The 18,891-nt window shown below is 36.8% G+C and overlaps 1 protein-coding gene across 2 annotated transcripts in view; it reads right to left on the minus strand.

The window, feature by feature from the left end:
- Positions 1-18,340, minus strand: part of rabep1 (rabaptin, RAB GTPase binding effector protein 1) — a 49,410-nt gene extending 31,070 nt beyond the window's left edge. For both annotated transcript variants that reach the window (XM_030153900.1, XM_030153899.1), the window contains exons 1-6: positions 18,196-18,340; positions 13,515-13,643; positions 10,680-10,883; positions 5,238-5,398; positions 3,586-3,705; positions 990-1,125 (exon numbers count right to left, since the gene is read on the minus strand). In XM_030153900.1, the coding sequence (XP_030009760.1) occupies positions 990-1,125; positions 3,586-3,705; positions 5,238-5,398; positions 10,680-10,883; positions 13,515-13,643; positions 18,196-18,241 (796 nt within the window). In that variant the 5' untranslated portion in view covers positions 18,242-18,340. The remainder of the gene's footprint in view (positions 1-989; positions 1,126-3,585; positions 3,706-5,237; positions 5,399-10,679; positions 10,884-13,514; positions 13,644-18,195) is intronic.
- Between the last annotated feature and the right edge of the window lie 551 nt (positions 18,341-18,891).

Here is an 18,891-nt window from a genome sequence, read left to right on the forward strand (position 1 = left end):
CAGAGAAAGGCCTCAGTCTGGTAGAAAGACATTTAAAGTATATCACACGAATGGTTATGTAGTATATTATGCGTTCTGTTGTAACTGCACTTTGGCTCAACTCTACATTTAAAATGTGTCTGGAACTCATCATTAAGATTCATTCATTTACAGAATGTGTAAAACCACAAACAAATGTGCTTGCTTTGAAGTTTTTCACTCTACAGTTATTCTAATATTTTGAAATGAGTCTTTATGGATTTAGTTCATTCATTCATTCATTCATTCATTATCTGAACCAGCTTTATCCTCACTAGGGTCACTGAAACCTATCCCAGCTACTTATGGGCAAAAGCGGTGTACACCCTGGACATGTCACCAGTTCACTGCAGGGCTGACATATAGAGACAAACAACCAATCACTCTCACATTCACACCTATGGACAATTTAGATTAACCAATTAACCCATCAGTGTCATGTCAACGCAGACATGGGGAGAACATGCAAACTCCTCACGGAAAGGTCCTACTGGATGGAGTTGGAATCAAACCCAAGACCTTCTTGCTGTGATGCACAAGTGCTATCCACTGCACCACCGTGTTGCCCCTGATTTAGTTCTAATTTTACAGTTTTGCAGTTTTGCCAGTCTAAATATTAGACAATATTTGCAGAGTAAACTAAAGCATATGTGCTGCCTTAACTCTGAATAAACAACTGAACACTTTTTTTCCTCTGGATTTTTTCCACAATGTTTCATTTTTTTGAGAAGCTACTGTATATTTGTGATAAGAGTAAACCCAAAGGGGCTGTAGAGATGAATATTAAAATGTGTTTGCTTAAAAACATACTTTATGCTGAATTTACCTGAGTCATGAGGCTCGGTAACACATAACTCAGGAAAACTCAAAGGGAATGTTCACGTCTTCTCTGTGTCTAATAACTTATTCATATCCACAGCAGATGAACCATCTTAAAAGCTCTACATTGTAATAAAATCCTGAGGCAGTACCATCGTGCAGCTCTTTGCGTAGCTTCTCTGCATCTTCCTGCAGGACAGACTTCTGGGTGTTCAACACGGCCACATACATTTCCAGGTCAGTACGACATGACTTCTCCGCTTCCAGGACATGATTCAGCTCTTTGACCTATGACAGGAATCAAAAACATTACTCCTTTTTCATTTAACACATGAAGCACCTTAAAGATACACCCACAAATTTTAACTAAATGTTTTCCTACACTGAAAAACACAAACAAAGCTATTTATGACAGAACATCTGCCAGCATCCAACAGAAGCTTTCAATGCCTAAAAATAATGAGAAATCGTCACCTTCCATCTCAGTTCTACTTTCACACTAACACCAAAGTTCAAAGATCCAACAGACATAAAGAGGCTGAACATATCCCTCCTGTGTTATGACATATAGACATTTTAAGAACATTTCAACACCTAAAAGTCTGAAGCAAGCCAAATAAGCCCTTTTCTAACCCACTACAAATAGAGTTTGTAGATTTACAGGCTTTATATTGATGATTCACACAAATCAGCCAAAATATTATGACCACTGACAAAAAAGTGTTAATAATATTGATTATTTCATTACAAAGGTATCTTTTGCTGGGTTTGATATATTAGGCTATATAGGATGTATAAATATATATTTGGATGTCATAGCCCTACCACTCTAACCTTTCTCCCGGAAGCAAGACGCCACTTCACAACAACAGAAACAACAACAACAAAAACAACAACAGTGGACTAGTGCCCATTCTACAACAGCTATTAAGCTTATTGGAAATATTGAATCAAAATCTTTGGCTACTCTTTCATTACAATGAGCAACAAACAACCATAGCTAACAATATTCACTACATGCTCTTGGATCTACTGCAGAGAGTTGTTGTTGTTGTTCTTCTGTAGTTTACACAGCATACAAGCTTTATGCACATGCTCCATCCACATTTTCTTCTCCGTTTTTTGCGAGAGCATTACAATTCCACATACAGGCTTGGCATTTGTACTGCATTGTTTTTAGTCATTTTCAGTGGTTTTGTGTGAACGCAGATATTTCCTGAAATGACTCTGTGTTTACGGAGCACTTTTTTGAAAATGACAAAGAAAAAGATTAGCTAGGGAAAGATGAGGTTTCATGTGGACATGGCCTTAGAGATGCTCTGACCAAGTGATTTGACCATCATAATTTCTCTCAAAGTTGCTCACATCCCTACTTTTGCCTATTTTGCTTTATTGAACACATCAACTCCAAGGGCTAAATGTTCACTTGCTGCCTAATATATCCCCACCCACTGACAAATGCCATTGTACTGAAATAATCATTAATACCACTTTGCTTGTCAGTGGTCAGATTGTTACGGCTGATCAGTGAATGCCCCACATGAAGCTAATAAACACCCAAGATTTATCAACTTCACTTTTTCCTCTTTGCTTGTCTACGTGTCCATATAATGTTCTGTAGACCATTTACGTGAGTAAGGTAGATCAAAGTAAACCAAGCTTCCATTCATTTCTAGCAGACTTTCACTCCAATTTCAGAAATCTACACAAGGCTTAGGGTTGGGCGATATCGAAAAAAATCATATCACGATAATTTCTTTTCATATCAGACAATATCGATATGTATCACGATATAAATAAAGTCACTATTTTTGTCAAGCTTAAATTTTCAATTACTCATAAGTGAGCTGTGGAGACATCAGAAGGTTATTTTAGATTTAAATATGATTTATTTTCTGTCAGAGGTGGAACATGACAGATTTGCTGAAGAACATTATACAACTGTTTCAGATAAATAAAGCAGGCACATATATTTCAAACTAAACTAAAAGTCTGACTATCAAGTTTTAAAAGAGAATACAAACAAAACAGACCATCTTCACCAAACAATGCCGGGGGTATATACGTGGGGGTGTGTTCCTTAACTGCAATAACTGGCATAAACCGATAGTGCAAGTAAAACTTAACATGTTTTGAACTCCTGGTTTCTATACCTTCTACACCGGAACCAAAATGGTTCACAACCTACTTTTCAGTAACCCAGTCGCCCGACTTCTTGGTCACATTTTCTCCTGAGGGAACACTCATTACCTCCCGCTGCAGCCCAAACATTAGCATGCATGCTGCAGCTGCTCTTACGCCTGTACTGCGTGAGTCAACCTAACTTGACAGGGCTCTGGTGTGATTGGTTCGATGCAGCGCTACTTAATTATGACTGGCTGTTCTTACATCTGTCAAAACATGGACAAATTAATTCTATTGAAACTGTATTGAGCATTTCTCAGGGAAAAGTTATATTGCAATATATATTGTTATTATTTGATCACCCAGCCCTAACAAGGTTATTATCATGAGTAAAGGTTTATCACCAGAAGTTGAAAATTAGCTGAATTTCCAATATGTCAACATCAGACAAAGCCCATACATTAATATCTTTAAATATAGATGATGATGATGATGATGATGATGGCAGAGCAAAGGTATGACATAAGTTGTGAAAGTGAAAGTAGAACTACCTTGACCAAACGTATACAATATATAGAACACATGAGCCCTGGTTTGGACATCCAAGTGTGAAAACAGACTGACCTTTGATGCCTCCAGCTCCTTCACTCTATCCTCTGCTGTCGTCAGCTTGGCTTTCAAGGCTGCAATCTCCTGCTCCATGGGCATCACCACTGATCGCAGCTTCTCTGCATCCTCCTGGGCCTACAGATGGTTTCATACTAATTAGAAATGTTGGAATGTGTCATTTCAGTTTACATTGACAAAACAAAACCATCTAAACGTACAGTCTTTTGAGACGCAAAACCAAGGTTAATATGAGGTTAAATATTTTGATTGTTGATTCTCTGTCCTTTTGGCCCCATATTGTTCATTTACCTTCTCCATTCTAACGTGTACTCGACAGTATGGAAAACACATTCATCATAAATTATAAAGCCTGACTCATGTTTAATGTTGTGTGAATGGGATGAATGGTCTGCCTTCTTCAATTGTGGACACAACCTCTGACATGTTCTCATTTACAAGTCTTTTTTAGGCCTGCTTTCATCATATTTACAAACCTACAGTCAAAATGGCACAGGCAGTTACAGTCACGGAGCCACGACTCTTCATATTATCTGATCCAAAAGCCAGAGCTGACCAGAGAAAGAGGGCTTTGAGTTTGCTGCTCCTCATTCTTGCCACCAATTACATAACAACCTGAAACTTAAGGCCTGCTCTCATTAGACACATGCAGAAGTAATTTTAAATTACTTGGAGGAACATTTGGCTGTGGATATTTTTCCTGATTCATGTATCGAAACCAGTCACTTATGCTTAAGATCAGAGTACATCTGATAATTTGAGATCCAGTAATTTGGGCATATTTTTCATGCACATTTTACTATGACTGTGTGTGTATGTGTATATATATATATATATATATATATATATATATATATATATATATATATATATATAGATAGATAGATAGATAGATAGATAGATAGATAGATAGATAGATAGATAGATAGATAGATAGATAGATAGATAGATAGATAGATAGATGCAATATTACTGACACATTAACTGTGCTGCTGCTTTTCCTCCTCAGGATGTTTGTCAATATTATTTTCCTGGTTAAATAAAGGTTAAATAAAGAAAATTAAATTGCAGAAATGAAAACTGGTCATGACTTCTGACATAAATGAATCAATAAAACACAAAGTAGGAAATTTTATCACCCAAAAATTAAAAAAAAAAAAAAAAAAAAAAAAAAAAAAAAAAGGCCTTGGTGGTTTAGTCAAGGCTCCAAAACCTTAATTCAAAGTTCTGTGATTGGATTCAACAAGTGGAAAAATGGCAAATTTGACAACACACATTATCACTCAGAAGTAAATATGTATATGTAAGTATTATTTCTGCAGGGTAGCTGTTACAGCTGTAACAGCTGATCGAGATCCAAATAAATACATAAATACTGGTATTGGCTTGTAAACCTCCCCATCACTCAAATGCAGTAACTCCTCCAGCTGGACACTCAGTCGTTTGGCACGGTGGGACATTCACAGGCATTTGTTTTGTTTTTTATTCCAGAGGGAATATGCTGGAAACTTGGGACTCCATGTTACCACAAAATATGTTCAGCTCCACTGCAAAAATTCAGCTGACCAATAAAAAAAAACATCAGCTGAAACAGAGCAGTGTGTGTTTCAGCTCTAGATGCAGCAGAACAGACACCGTAGGAGACGTACCTTCTTCATCTCATCTTCCAGATTCTCCTCCTCTTGACCCTCTGTGAGCCTTCGTCGCAGGTCACCCACTTCCCTCTCCATGGCCTCGCGGTACTGGTTCCACTGGGCCCGTTCCTGCTCCAGACGCTGGTGAAACTGGACCTCATACTCACGCACTGTTTCTAATACACACAATGAAAGAGAAGAACTGTTAAAAATGGAGAGGGTGACTAACGATTACTGGAAAAATTATTTAAAAGCTCAAAATGACGTCCTCAGATGTCATGTTTGACCCTGAACCTAAAGGGATTTGATTTACCATCATAGAGGTGGAAAGAAACTGCAAAATATTCAGGTCTGAGAGTCTGGGATTAGACTTCACAATTGTTGACTAATAGTAGTTGACAAGCAATTTATTAATCACTGCAGCTGAAAAAATATCATTAACTTTTCATATTCTTAGTTCACTTCATTTTTACTGTCAAACTTTCTATCCTGCACATGATGAATTTTTGATGAATGGTTGATTTCAAATGGATTTCATGATTTAATATGGAAAATAAAGCTGACAAATGTATCAGTAAAACGTTTCGGTGAATTGGAGTTATTGCTGATAATTATTGTTGATTAAAAAAAGACCACAAGAAAAAAAAAAAGGTTCAATTTACCTTTTTTTGTATGAAGCTACACTGTCAGTTATGCAATATTGTACCACATTTATTTTGATGGACATTTTCCTACTTTTACACAAAACATTTAATTCCATACAGTATATGTGTACATTTTAGAAGTGGATCAGAATTTTTCCATGTTCAAATAGTTGTCTATGTCACTGTCCCATTGTCTTACATTATACTGTATATTCAGAGTTCCTACAGGCTTCTACAAGTTAAATTTAAGACTTTTTAAAACCTTTTTCAGACTACTTATAAGAGAATTTAATGCCCATTTGACAGCCTATTTCACAACCATACTGGCAAAAATTAATGACTCCTAGAATTTAGGAAAATGTATTTATTTACTCCAATGCTTTGATTCACACCGTTCTGAGTCATTTCTCGCTGGGGGCTGCAAGTTAGCGATAACTGGTTCCTAATTTCAATATAAATTGTCAGGTTGGAATGGGTGGAACTGAGAAGAATAACAATATCTTCGTTGCCACTCGGACATTTCCCAGACACATTTAAACACAGTCCAGTGAAGAAACTTACGGTACCATAACTTCAGACCTACCATATCAAATTTAATACCTTTTAAAGACTTTTTTAAGGTATTAAATGCAAATTTGTAAATTTAAGACTTTCTAACACCCCACGGGAACCCTGATCTTTTCCCCGTTTTTTTTTTGTTGTTGTTTTTTTCTGTAGCAAGGATCAGGAATATCTTTCAGGCTTAAATGAAAACATGCTGCTCATATGATCCATGACTGGACTCACTGGCCAATCACATTCAGTTAATGGTTGTTAACATTTTAGATTAAAAGCAGCATGGGTGGTTTCCAAAGCACTAATCAACAGTGCGTTATGTCACTACCATGAACACTACCATAAGTAGCTGTGTGACCTAAAATTTACAGATTATCTTTGCAGAACTGTGTGTGACTTATAAACTGTGACTCATGTTTCAGCCGTTGTCAGATATTGCAGATATAATCATCTGTTTATGATCAAAGCAGGAAACACACTTGAGGTTTGTTCCTGCAGCTGAACTTTGCATATTCAACTTCACTGTATTTTGCTTTCAATGCTTTTACAAAGGGCAGAATTAATTGAATCACAGTCATAACCACAATATTACACTGATGCAAAAGGCTCCAGTTTAAATGTCCCTATTTAGCAGGATTTAATGTGAGCTCATTCCAAAAAACATGGGAAATAACACAATCTCTGCTACCTGGTTTTAGTGATGCACAGGAAAAGAAAGGTAGAGTGTGAAACATGCAAAAGTCAACTGCTACATTTCTTTGCAATTTCTTTTGTGTATGTAGTATTTTCATATTCACTTAACCTTGTATGCTTGAGCTGGAAAATATACACAATTCATGAGGAGTAATCTGTGTTTTTCCTTGACAGCTTTGCAGATAAATATTGGCCATAATAAGTGCAATACAATTAACCCAATGGTGCAGCCCTACATGTAAGTGAACTCGTTTTCTTCAAACTATTTCCATATTCCTATTGATGTGTCTCTTACTAGTATACATCACTATCGAATCACTGTATTCAGGACAAAAGAGGGACAACAGATTCCACACCATGTTACTCCTGCTCTACAATATAATGCAAACACTGCTATATCCCTTTAGAATCCTTTTTTCTTATAGCTGCCTCACTGCACTCCTGAGTCTAAGCTTATTCTCTTTCTTTTCAACCTTACATCAAATCCCATTTGTGGGTTGTTCTCAAAAGTCCTCTCTCCATCTTCTTATTTCTTAAACTTCGTAACACAATGATGAAAATGCATGCAAGGACAGAAATGTGATGAAAACTACTTTCACACCTTCTCTCTTTTTCCCCATTTCACACTAAAGCCACACAGCTTTGGCCAGGTTTTGATGAAAACGGTTCACACTTTACACAGCTGTGGTCACTAACCACTCTAAAGCTGACGGATTCAATTACAGTTTCATCTACTCTCTGTCTGACACAGAACGGACCACTTCATTAATAATATTGACACAGCCAGTCAGAAAAATCTAGGCTTTTATAGCAGAAAGTAGAGCGGGGCGATACAGCCAAAAATGTTTATATCAGTCAAATTATTCTACCGTTCACAGGCCGATTGTTGGTCTTGAGTCAAAATTGATGAAACCAGATCTTTATTTGATGCTTCAAATGATTCATAAATGATGCAACCAGAGAACAATTTTGGCCACAAAAGCCCAAATGTGGTGCATTCTAACTTCCAAATTCCATCTAACACACTGAATCATTCAATATTTTATTGTCTTTATTATTGCCTTTCCGTAGGAAGCATGTACTGGATTACTTATTTTGTACACAGAAGCTGAGAGTCTCTAAATATTTAAAAGAACATAACATGCTGCGCACTTTTAACACCCCTCGGCCAAATATAGTTTAAGATTCTGTTGAAAGTTACTGGCCTATAATTTAGATTAGATTTTCTTTGTGTAAAACTTATTACATACATATTTATATTTGAAAGTACTCAGATATTGTAACTGCACAAGGCCACTGGACCTTGAAAAAGTGGGTCAAGGTCACCTATTTTCAATAGGCTTCTGCTTCATTACAAGATGCATCCACGGTATACATTTGGTGCAGACATCTCTATGCATTTTTCAGATAATGCAATTATGTCGTTGAATGGACAGATGACAAAACGATTCCAATACTCCTTGGCCGAGGGATAAAAACTGAAAAAACCCCTGCTGCCCATTTAGAATCAGCAGAATGCACTCGAAATAAATGTCAATAGGCTTCACTCGTCTCCCACTGGATTTGGAAATGACCTTTTTGTCTATGTGCCACTGCAGCTGGTGGATTCTAAAGACTACCAGCCACTTTCAGTTTTATCCATTAGTGTTTACCATAAAATGAAATCAATACAAGTGTATCTGCAATATTCATGCCTGATCATTAAGGTAAACACTGACATTCTCTGTCCTTATGGGCCATGAAAACCGTTTGCTCACATAACCAACGGTATGGAGTCTGTGCTTTACGGTTTAAGAGTTTCATCAATAATGTCCAGGCCGGTAACTAAAACTTGACTAGATAGACTAATGTTTGGGCATGGCTTTGATTTTGCCTCACGCCAACATTGATCAAACACAATAAATGCTGTGTTTTACTCCCACTTAAATCAAACATAAAGTCACTGAAAACAGCCATAGTTGTGTCTGGACAACAAGTCAAACACAGACACAGATGTTATGGTTTTATGGAGACAGTGGAATTTACCTGACTGAGGTTTCTGTGATTTGCTCTCACATTTTTCTCTTACACAGCATCAGTGCTGACACTGCTACATCTTCTCACTTAGGTTGTAAACACTGACACCTGGTTTAAACCACTGGGAGGTGGGGCTATGGCTCAGGTTGTCTCAGTAACAAATGTCCTCCTTAAAATGTCCAAGTGAAACAAACAAATAATCAGTCTGCCTTGTAGAATGTCACAAAGCGCTCTTGTAAAGACAACTGCATTCAGTAGTCGATATATTCAACTTTTATGTACCTGTCACTGTGTCAAATCCACCCCACTATGAACAACATCAGCTACATTTGCTGAATTCCAAGCAGGGCACCTCATACAGCTGAGTTCAACATCATCAGTGAAATTACAGCAGCTTGTCACACCTCACTCTGCTGCCCGTACACATGTCCTGTATACTAGAATGTTTCCTTACGCTGATAACAAATTGCCTCGTACAAGCCTCAGATTTAAGATCAAATCCATTTCACACACCCAGGCGGAAAAAACTAAATTGGCTGCCTGTGCATGTTTCATTAATCCCATGCAGAATTTTGTTATTTTTCTCCTACTACTCTAGGAGCACATTTAGAAGAAAAATAAGACAACATTCATACATGAAAACAAATAAGCCAAAAACAAAAATGCTATAACGCAGGGGTGTCAAATTCATTTTGTTTCAAGGGCCTAATTTGATCTCAAGTGGGCCATACCAGTAAAATAATAACATAATGACCTATAAATAATGACAACGCCACATTTTTCTTTTTGTTTTAGTGTTAAAAAAAAAAATAATAATAATAATAATAATAATAATAATAAATTACAAACATATTTACATTTATAAATTATCCAAACAAAAAAAGATGTGAATAACCTGAGAACATTCTTAAGAAGAATAAGTGCAATTTATGATTCAACTTATCATTTATACATGTGCATTATGGATTGGATCTAAAAAGGCACAAAATATTTAGTAACAGGCAGAATATTGTTAAAATTGCACTTCATTTTCATCAGACATTCCAGGTTGTTCATATTTGTTCAGGTTATTCACATTTTATTGTTAAAGGATAGTTTGTTAATGTAAATATTTTCACAATTTTTTTTCACTTAAAGAGAAAATTTTGGAGTTGTCATTAATTATAGGCATAATGTAATATTATTTTTTTCACATTAAACCAAGAAGAAAATTTGTCATTATTTATAGATTATCATGTTGTGATTTTATTGAGATGACACTGTTCCTGTATGTGGAACCAAAACTAAAACCAGACCAACACCTTTGACTGTTAATATCTTCAGTGTAATTTTTGCAATTTGGAAATTCACCCTGCGGGCTGATTTTGGTCCATGGGATACATGTTTGACACCCCTGCTATATTGTGATAAGCCCAGCAAAGAGGAAGTAGATCTCATTATTTTATTTGAACAGCATTTTCCACAGGTTCATAATAAGGAGCTCTACAACACCACAAGATCATTAACAGATGTTTTACAACCTGTCACAGTAATAATCAGCTGATTTTACCTTTCATGATGGCCTGAAGCGAAGCCACTTCCTCCTGCCACTGGCTGCGGACCTGGTCGATGGCTTCCTGTTTGGTGTTTTCTGACACGGTCGCCACAGCTTTGATGGTCTCAATCTCAGCCTGGGCCTGACTCAGCTGGGATTGGATGGAGGTCAACTCAGCCTGGGACTCCTCCAGGGCCACGGTCTGCCTCTTCAGCTCCTCTGTGGATCACCAAGAGACGTTCAACGATGACGCCAGTGACGAAGACAGTGTAAATGATCAGGGAAAGTTTGGAAAACAGATAAGACGGAAGGCTGAAGCAACGACAGGGATAATCATCAAAGCTTAGACCTGTATCTGATGTGGACCCTCCAATTATTAAATCATTATGAAAATATGTGACTATAACAATCAAAAACATGAGATATGAACATGTTTGAAACGTTTCAACTGTCTTGGAAGGATAATTTCAAAACTTAACCCATAAAGACCCAAACATCCACTAAGGACTAAAAGCACTGACTGATCTAAACTCATTAATACATGGGTGGGCAATCCTGGTCCTCAAGGGCCGGTGTCCTGCATGTTTTAGATGTTTCCCTCTTCCAACACACCTGGTTCACATGCTAAGCCTATCATCAAGCTTTGTTTGATAACGACCTTCAGGTGTGCTGGAAGAGGGAAACATCTAAAACATGCAGGACACCGGCCCTCAAGGACCAGGATTGGCCACCCCTAGTTAATACCTGTTGATCTACTTATTCTATCAATACACGTAAAATGCAATTTGTCATCTTTTCATGGTCATCAGATATGACCCATTTGGATGTTCAGAGGCGCCATAGTGAACATGGAAACACCATCATCTTCTACAATATTGTTCCACCAGTAAAACCTGTGGAATTGGATCAATGACAGTTGATGGACACACTTGTTTTTACCTTCAGTTATTAATATCTTTGCTGAAAAAGTTGCTTTTTCTTCAGTTTGATGTTTCTGATATAATAATCATCAACTTTAAAGGTGCAGCGACACCTTCAGCCAGAATTGGTGGTGTTTTTAAAGGGACAAAGACCCCATTTCCCATGAGAACTAGCACCTACTGTCATAAAGGCATAACTCTGATCAAGGCTGCATTTGTTTTGAAGCTAATGAATGAAGAACGGATCTTCTTTACAACTCTGTATTTCTTTTTTAAAGACAGCAACTTGCAAGGTGCAAAGTGACCTTTGAAACGAGACAACAAGCAAACTTCATAAAGTCTGTTTGTAGTGTAGTTTAGTAACTGGTGTGAAAAGGATAGTGAAACCTAACTTTGGCATCAGACTCCTGCTTCTATGTCTCTTTTACTCTGGAGCTCCAAAGTGTTCCTCACAGACCGGTGTTCTAACACATGTCCCAATAACATATATTTGCACCAGCTTTTTCACAAATTATTCAGTCATTTTCATAAATGACTTCAGTCATTCAACATCTTCATCATTCTGCATAAGCAGTTCAGTGCTTGCTGCTTCAGCCTTCTGCATTCACAGTATTCTACTGTTAGAATTGTCTTGTTCCTGAAGGACAGTTTAGTATCCAGGCCCTGGCATGAACATTAAACTCCATACAGAACCATTTCAGTCTCACCTTACAAAGCCCTTAGTTTGGGACTGAATCAATGCTCCAAATAAAACAGATTACTGACGTCACAGAGCTAGCCCTTCGGCTAACACAGAAGCGTTTACTAAGTGTTTGACTGAGCTACCAACAACCACTATAGTCAAATCCAATGTTCCAATGCATATGTGTAAAGAACAGAAGTATTCTATACCTGTGTAGAAGGAAGAGGGACAACTCCAGCTGTTTTTTCATTCCTTTACAACTCCCTTAGTTCTATCCATCCATTCAAAGCAATGCAGAGGTTTACCGGTGTTTTAGCCCATGCTCAATCACGCAACCGTTAAGTTTTCCGACCCGACCAGGGAAGCTGGAAATAGCATTTGGAAACAACCTATTCTGGTGGTGATAATCTTGTTTTAAATTGCAGACTATGATCAGGCATATATCTAAAAATGATACTTTTTCAAGATCACACAGAAAGTCTGCATTGCACCTTTAATCTGAGCTTTTATGAACATCTAAATAATCAGTAAATTAAATATAGGAAAATACCTGATTTATACTGAAAAATGCAAAATACACAGAATAATATTAAAATAAATGCTGATAAATCACTTTAAAAAGGTTAAATATAGAGGAAAAAATCATTTGGGAACTTCCACAAAAGTAGCACTGGGTCTTTATGGGTTAAGACAACTCCATGAATGAATTTATTTTTACTGTTCTTCATCCAGCAAGTCCAAGTACTAGAGCTCAAGAATGTACTTAGCTGAGTTCTTCTTAGTATTTCTGATTTTAGTTCTACAAATATATCACCATATCACCTAGACCTTGCTTTGACAGTGTTGGAAACTATTTTTTACTATATTAGAAACTCGATAACTGCTGAAATGAACAACTAATGCCAAAATAAATTTAGCAACCTAAGTGTAAAAATCTTATTCTAGGTTCAATGTTTATTTTTTTTGAGCTACTATTTTCCCTCAGTCAGTGATTCTACTTGAGAAGGTTAATATTATCTTTCAGAGTCAAATTCTGCCAATAGTTTGTAAAATGTCCTATAAGCTCTCCCTCTGTAACTGTGTAATTGTAACTGTGCTGTGTGAGAGAGTCTTCAGAAAAACTAAATCTTTTCCTTGTTTATTTTGTTTGATTCAGTGCTGAAGATCAGTCAGATGACTTTATCTTTAAGTGCACAGTTTATCAGTGTTCCTGCTCATCTCTGATCCATGAGGTAAACAGACCCTCACCTTCCTTGGACAGGTAGAGCTCTTTGAACTTTGCCCTCTTCTGGTTGAACTCGGCCTCCAGCTGCTGCTTCAGTTTGATGAACTCAGCCCTCTCCTGCTCCAGCGCTGCCACTCGCTGCTGGAGCACCTCTGGGTGTTGAAGAAAATAAAAACAGCTGTAACTACAACAGTACCAAAGAGAGACCAGCAACATTTATTTTACACTCGCTCATTTAAGTAGAATCAGTTCTGTTGGTTGACAAGGAAAATCAGGGGACAAGAATTTTCCTTTTCATTTAAAAGGAAGTGCAGAGAATGATTTTTTACACTTCATAAACTGTACATTCAGAAGTTACTGGCAAAAATCTAATCAAATCAAATTTTATTTATATATCACCAAATCATAACAAAAGTTATCTCATGACACTTTACATATAGAGTTGGTCAAAACCAGACTCTAAGCCAAAAAGAAGAATCAATGTTTTAGCAGAAGTCGAGACTTTCTGATTTCTCTTATGCTGTAGTTGACACTTGTAGTAGTTCACCCAAAATGATATATGAGAATAAATTATCACTAAATTTGGACCACATAAACAAATATGCTGTTTGGAAACTGTAAATAATCCCCAATGCAGAAGTAATTATAATTAAAATATGGGAAGTATAGGCATTTTAAAGAGTAACTAGAAGCACCTCAGACCTCCGCCAAGGCTGATCAGTGGCCCCCCCCGTGGGCCCCCCCACCCCCGATCACCACCAAAATGTAATCATTTCTTCCTTATCCCATTTCCAACAAACCCTGAAAATTTCATTCAAATCTGTCCATAACTTTTTGAGTTATGTTGCACACTAAAGGACAGACAAACAAACAAACAGACAGACAAACAAACAAACAAACCCTGGCAAAAACATAACCTCCCCGGCGGAGGTAATAATAGACCAACAATGTAAAACAACTGCTGTAAGCTAATCATTGTTGTGAATACACTGAGATTTTTGTAATACATAAAGAAAGAAATGTTAGTGTGCTCCTTTAACACTTATTAACAAAAAAAATATGCTGAAGCACATAATGTGATATACAACAACGCTACAGTTTTACAATAATAATAACTTTCTTTGGTGCAGGTCTGCTGGTAATAGAGTAGATAGATAAACGATAGATAGATATACTTTATTGATCCCAAACTGGGAAATTCCAGTGCAGCACCAGCAAACAGTAAAAAATAGAGTAACAAGGATAAAAAAAAATAGAACACAAGAATAAACACACTACACAAAATAAATTAGAAGTATAAAAACTGAACTCGTAAAAAATCTGGACAATCACACAGTAAGGTACAACAATAAACTGTAATGTGCAAAGTACGAAAGTGGAAATTTTAAGAGGAAACAGGTGCAAAAATAACAATAAAGTGCAGAATGGAAATAGGTTTATGACCGGGTTTAAACATCAGCCAGAGGCAAGTTTATATGTAAAGTGAAATGGAATGTGGAATATGATCCTATGTAACACATATATCCTCAGTATTCAGATAATTTAACAATGTTTCTTCTGAATCTTCCTTCACTGAACCAAAACATCTGCTGAAGCACAGTCTCTAACTGTCCTGAAATGTGTCATGAGTTTTTCCTTCATCTACTGATGGCGACACCTTCCTCATTTCCTTTCTCATTCAGACCCAGCAGAGCGAAGAGGGGCCATATCCTCAAACGCTCTCAGATGAATGGAAACATTTACCAGCGCAGGCAGTTTAACTCAGCTGCACCACAGTCATGTGACAGCAGAGCAAACTCTATTGCGGACATCAGCCTATAAAGGCTTTTACAACCTGCTGCTACTCAAACACAATGTCCATCTTCCTTTCGTTTGTCACAGTACAGTTTCATGTAAAACGCCAATTCAGCTTAGAAATGCAAAAAGATCACATGAACCACTATGCAAACAAAGCCACAGTAATGAACCTGTAATTTCACCTCACTCTACAGCTCAAGGGAAATAAATAGAACTAAAATTAAAAAAAAAAAACTACTACAAAAAAGTCATTTAAGATAAAAAGAAATTATTAAACATGAAGGATAGTCGCTGAAAGCCTCATCATAACCTGTGTGCACTATGCAATCACTGTTATAACAACCAGCTGTTCCACAAACTGACCTACACTGAAGTGAAGACTGTTAGTTAATGGAGAGTAATACAACCTGTAAATCAGCAGGTATATGAGTATCATGACCTAAATTAGAATACATGCATTACATTTGTCTTTGGGGTTCATTTCTTTTGCCACCTAAACCACTGACAAATGTTTCAATGTTCTCATCTTGTTGAATGAGAAGAACTGAACTAATTTATACAAACAAAATTAATAAAACAAGCAGTAAATAAACAGACAATACTATTAGTGTATCTTGTTACAGCTCTCATGTCCATATTGTTGGATCTTTTACAAATTTCTAACACAAACTAATTTCGCTTCTTGGATTTTCACTCAAGACCAAAACAAGCCTTTAATCTAAGAAATATTGATTTGACATTTATCATGATAACTGTCAATACTTACTGAAAGTTTTATTCATGACAAGGTTTTCCCTTGGTTTTCAGAGAGCTTAGGCGCTGTTTTTTTGTTTTGTTTATTTTTTTTCCATTTTTGTGGAAGTTTCTGAAAGATTTAGAAAAATGGTTATAGAATATGGAGGTTCTTCCACATGAAAATTGTATACTTTCAATAAATATTATATAATTTAACATCATTTCAAACTATTTTTGTTTAATCAAAATCTCCAAGAGTTCAAAAAAGCATACAAAATTTAAAAACAAAGAACCCTGCATGATGATATATTTAGAAGCCCTGTAGCAACTGATGGCAAAATGCATTTGAGCTGAATTTGATTTAAGTTTATGAAATTTGATGTGGTGATGCCACTCCATATCGATCCACATAGTGTGCACTCATGAATGTTCAATTGCGTATGACAGAGTATAATTTATTAAAATGCCCATTAGCTATTGAGCTGGAACAACTCTGTTGACAATCAACCATAACAACAGACAATACTTTGCAATGTGAGCAAGTCAATGACTAGAATATGCACAAGGTCTGAATAGCACAATCTTGTGACTTTATCTGTGTTGACATCAAAACAATGCTGGCTTCAATGTCCCTAAGCTACAGACACAGACAGACCCCCGTAGCCGCAAAAAAAACCAACAGAATACAACCTTGCACAGTTTCATTCAACTGACAAAAACAACACTTGCAACCACTGCCTCACACAAAAAACACTATCACATCAAGTGCTTGCTGGGTACTTTAAGGGTGGTTTCTGTTGTCAACCACCAGTGAAACAAATACAACTGCAGGGTGCCACCTCAAACATATGTACGCACAAATCCATGTCCCCTCTACATCCTTTCATGCTTCATGCTTGTGCAAAGAAAATCGTGCAAGCATTACAAATGTGAGTAACTTAAAAGTATATCTGTTTAGTGCAGCTTTGTACTTAGACTCCTCAGAGGCAAATGCTGTAGATTTTCAAATGTCTAGAGGCTGGGTACTATGGGTAAAAACTGATAATGATAGAATATTCATATTAGTTGACACTGATGAAAAATACAAAAATGCCAAATCACTATTTCTTTTAAAGGCTGATTTTTGGTCCCAAGTGATAGTTGAAGACACAAGATGGCTATGTTGTAGTTTATGGTTATCTAAATTCTTTGTAAAGGACATGATAATATGAAACAAAATAAAATATGACACAGGATGCAAATTTGGTTAAACAACAAAAGATAATTTTATAAAAGACATTACTAAAACACATTTGTTGTCTTCACTTTCATGATTTAGTTCCTAATTTGTTGATTTACTTCATTTTGATTTAATTCTGTACAAATCACAACATCACATTAAAATAAAGAAAAGCCCAATATGAGTTCTTATTCATCAAGATCAAAATTATGAAAAAATATCTGCTTGTAGTTTAAATCTGTTCAGCATACAGTCAAAACATGTCAAATACTTCAGAACATTTCACTGACCCAGAGTTAGAACATTCAAAACTGTTTCAATATTAAGGACCCTGACCACCATCCCACTACATGTAACATAAAAAATGACATGACATGGTTGTAACTCAAATGTTATTATTCTGCATGATGTACAAACAAACCCTAAATGTGGACTGAGCAAAGCTACTGCATACTGGAGGATGGTCCTGAGAACCAGACAGTGAATTCCTCCTGCAGCACCAGGAACCAGGACCAGCCTCCTCTGTTATGATCCGTACACACACAGCACACAGGACCAGACTGATAAGATCCATATGATTCATGTTAGGGACTGACAGGGCTGAGTCAGGCTAACACAGGCCAATGCTTGTAGATTACATCAAATTAATCAGTGGCTCAAGCTAAAAGCTAACAAGCTAGGTTACAGAAAACAACGTTAGCTTGGTTTAAAATACGTCATAACACACTGTTCACTGTCGACCAAAGACACATGTAGTGATTTCCAAAAAGATATTCCAAGCCAATATCTACAGCGGAGTGTAAAATGTCCAATATGAGCCTGTGACAGCCAGTGACACGTCGCATTGAAGATGCTAACAAGCTAAAGCTGTCAAGGATGCAGAGGCCGCTGGCTCCGGTGCACTGAGCCCGCAACACCTCCACCACAAAACCCCGCAAACACAAGACATTTACCGTCATGTTGGTACGACAGAGGGGATCCCGAGGCCTGCTCGGCCATGGTTTCCTGAGGGGTGCTTGAGGCAATTAGCAGAGAAGTGGTATTAGAGCTAGGAGTGTCCAAGAAAACAGGCTAACATCACAACTAATGTCAAGTAACAACAGGAGAGAATCCCGCTTCCGTTTGACCCTTCAAAATAAAACGCGCTTGTTACTGTTCAACTATGTCTGTTTTAGACGGTAACGTGTACAATAGAGGTAAAAGTAAGAAATAACAAAACAATTATACTTTAATCTCAGGTTTACTGTCAGGTTTTATCATCTACACGGACTTATGTATCAACAAATCAATTTCCCTCAAAATTTCCCAATGTTCTGCTTATATTTTGAGACCTTAAGGACATTTCCTGTGAATTGATATAATTTATGTAACTTGACTGTTTCCGGTTTCATTTTTCAAAATAAAAACGAGCATTTTTTTTTTTTTTTACTAGCCAGCCAAGTCAGAAATATGGTGATTATTTCCTTCCAACACTTATCAAACAAACAAAATATGTACAACAAATGCCTTGGGATTCACTGGTAAATATATAAACAACAGTTACATGCTGTGTCAACATGATGATGGCTCACTATTAACAATCTAATGTCAGATACAAAGGGAGGGGATTTCAGCCCTGATATGAAACCATTGTGGATGTATCACTGTTG

The sequence above is a fragment of the Sphaeramia orbicularis genome, chromosome 14 (genome assembly GCF_902148855.1).
Source record: "Sphaeramia orbicularis chromosome 14, fSphaOr1.1, whole genome shotgun sequence".
Taxonomy (NCBI): domain Eukaryota; kingdom Metazoa; phylum Chordata; class Actinopteri; order Kurtiformes; family Apogonidae; genus Sphaeramia; species Sphaeramia orbicularis.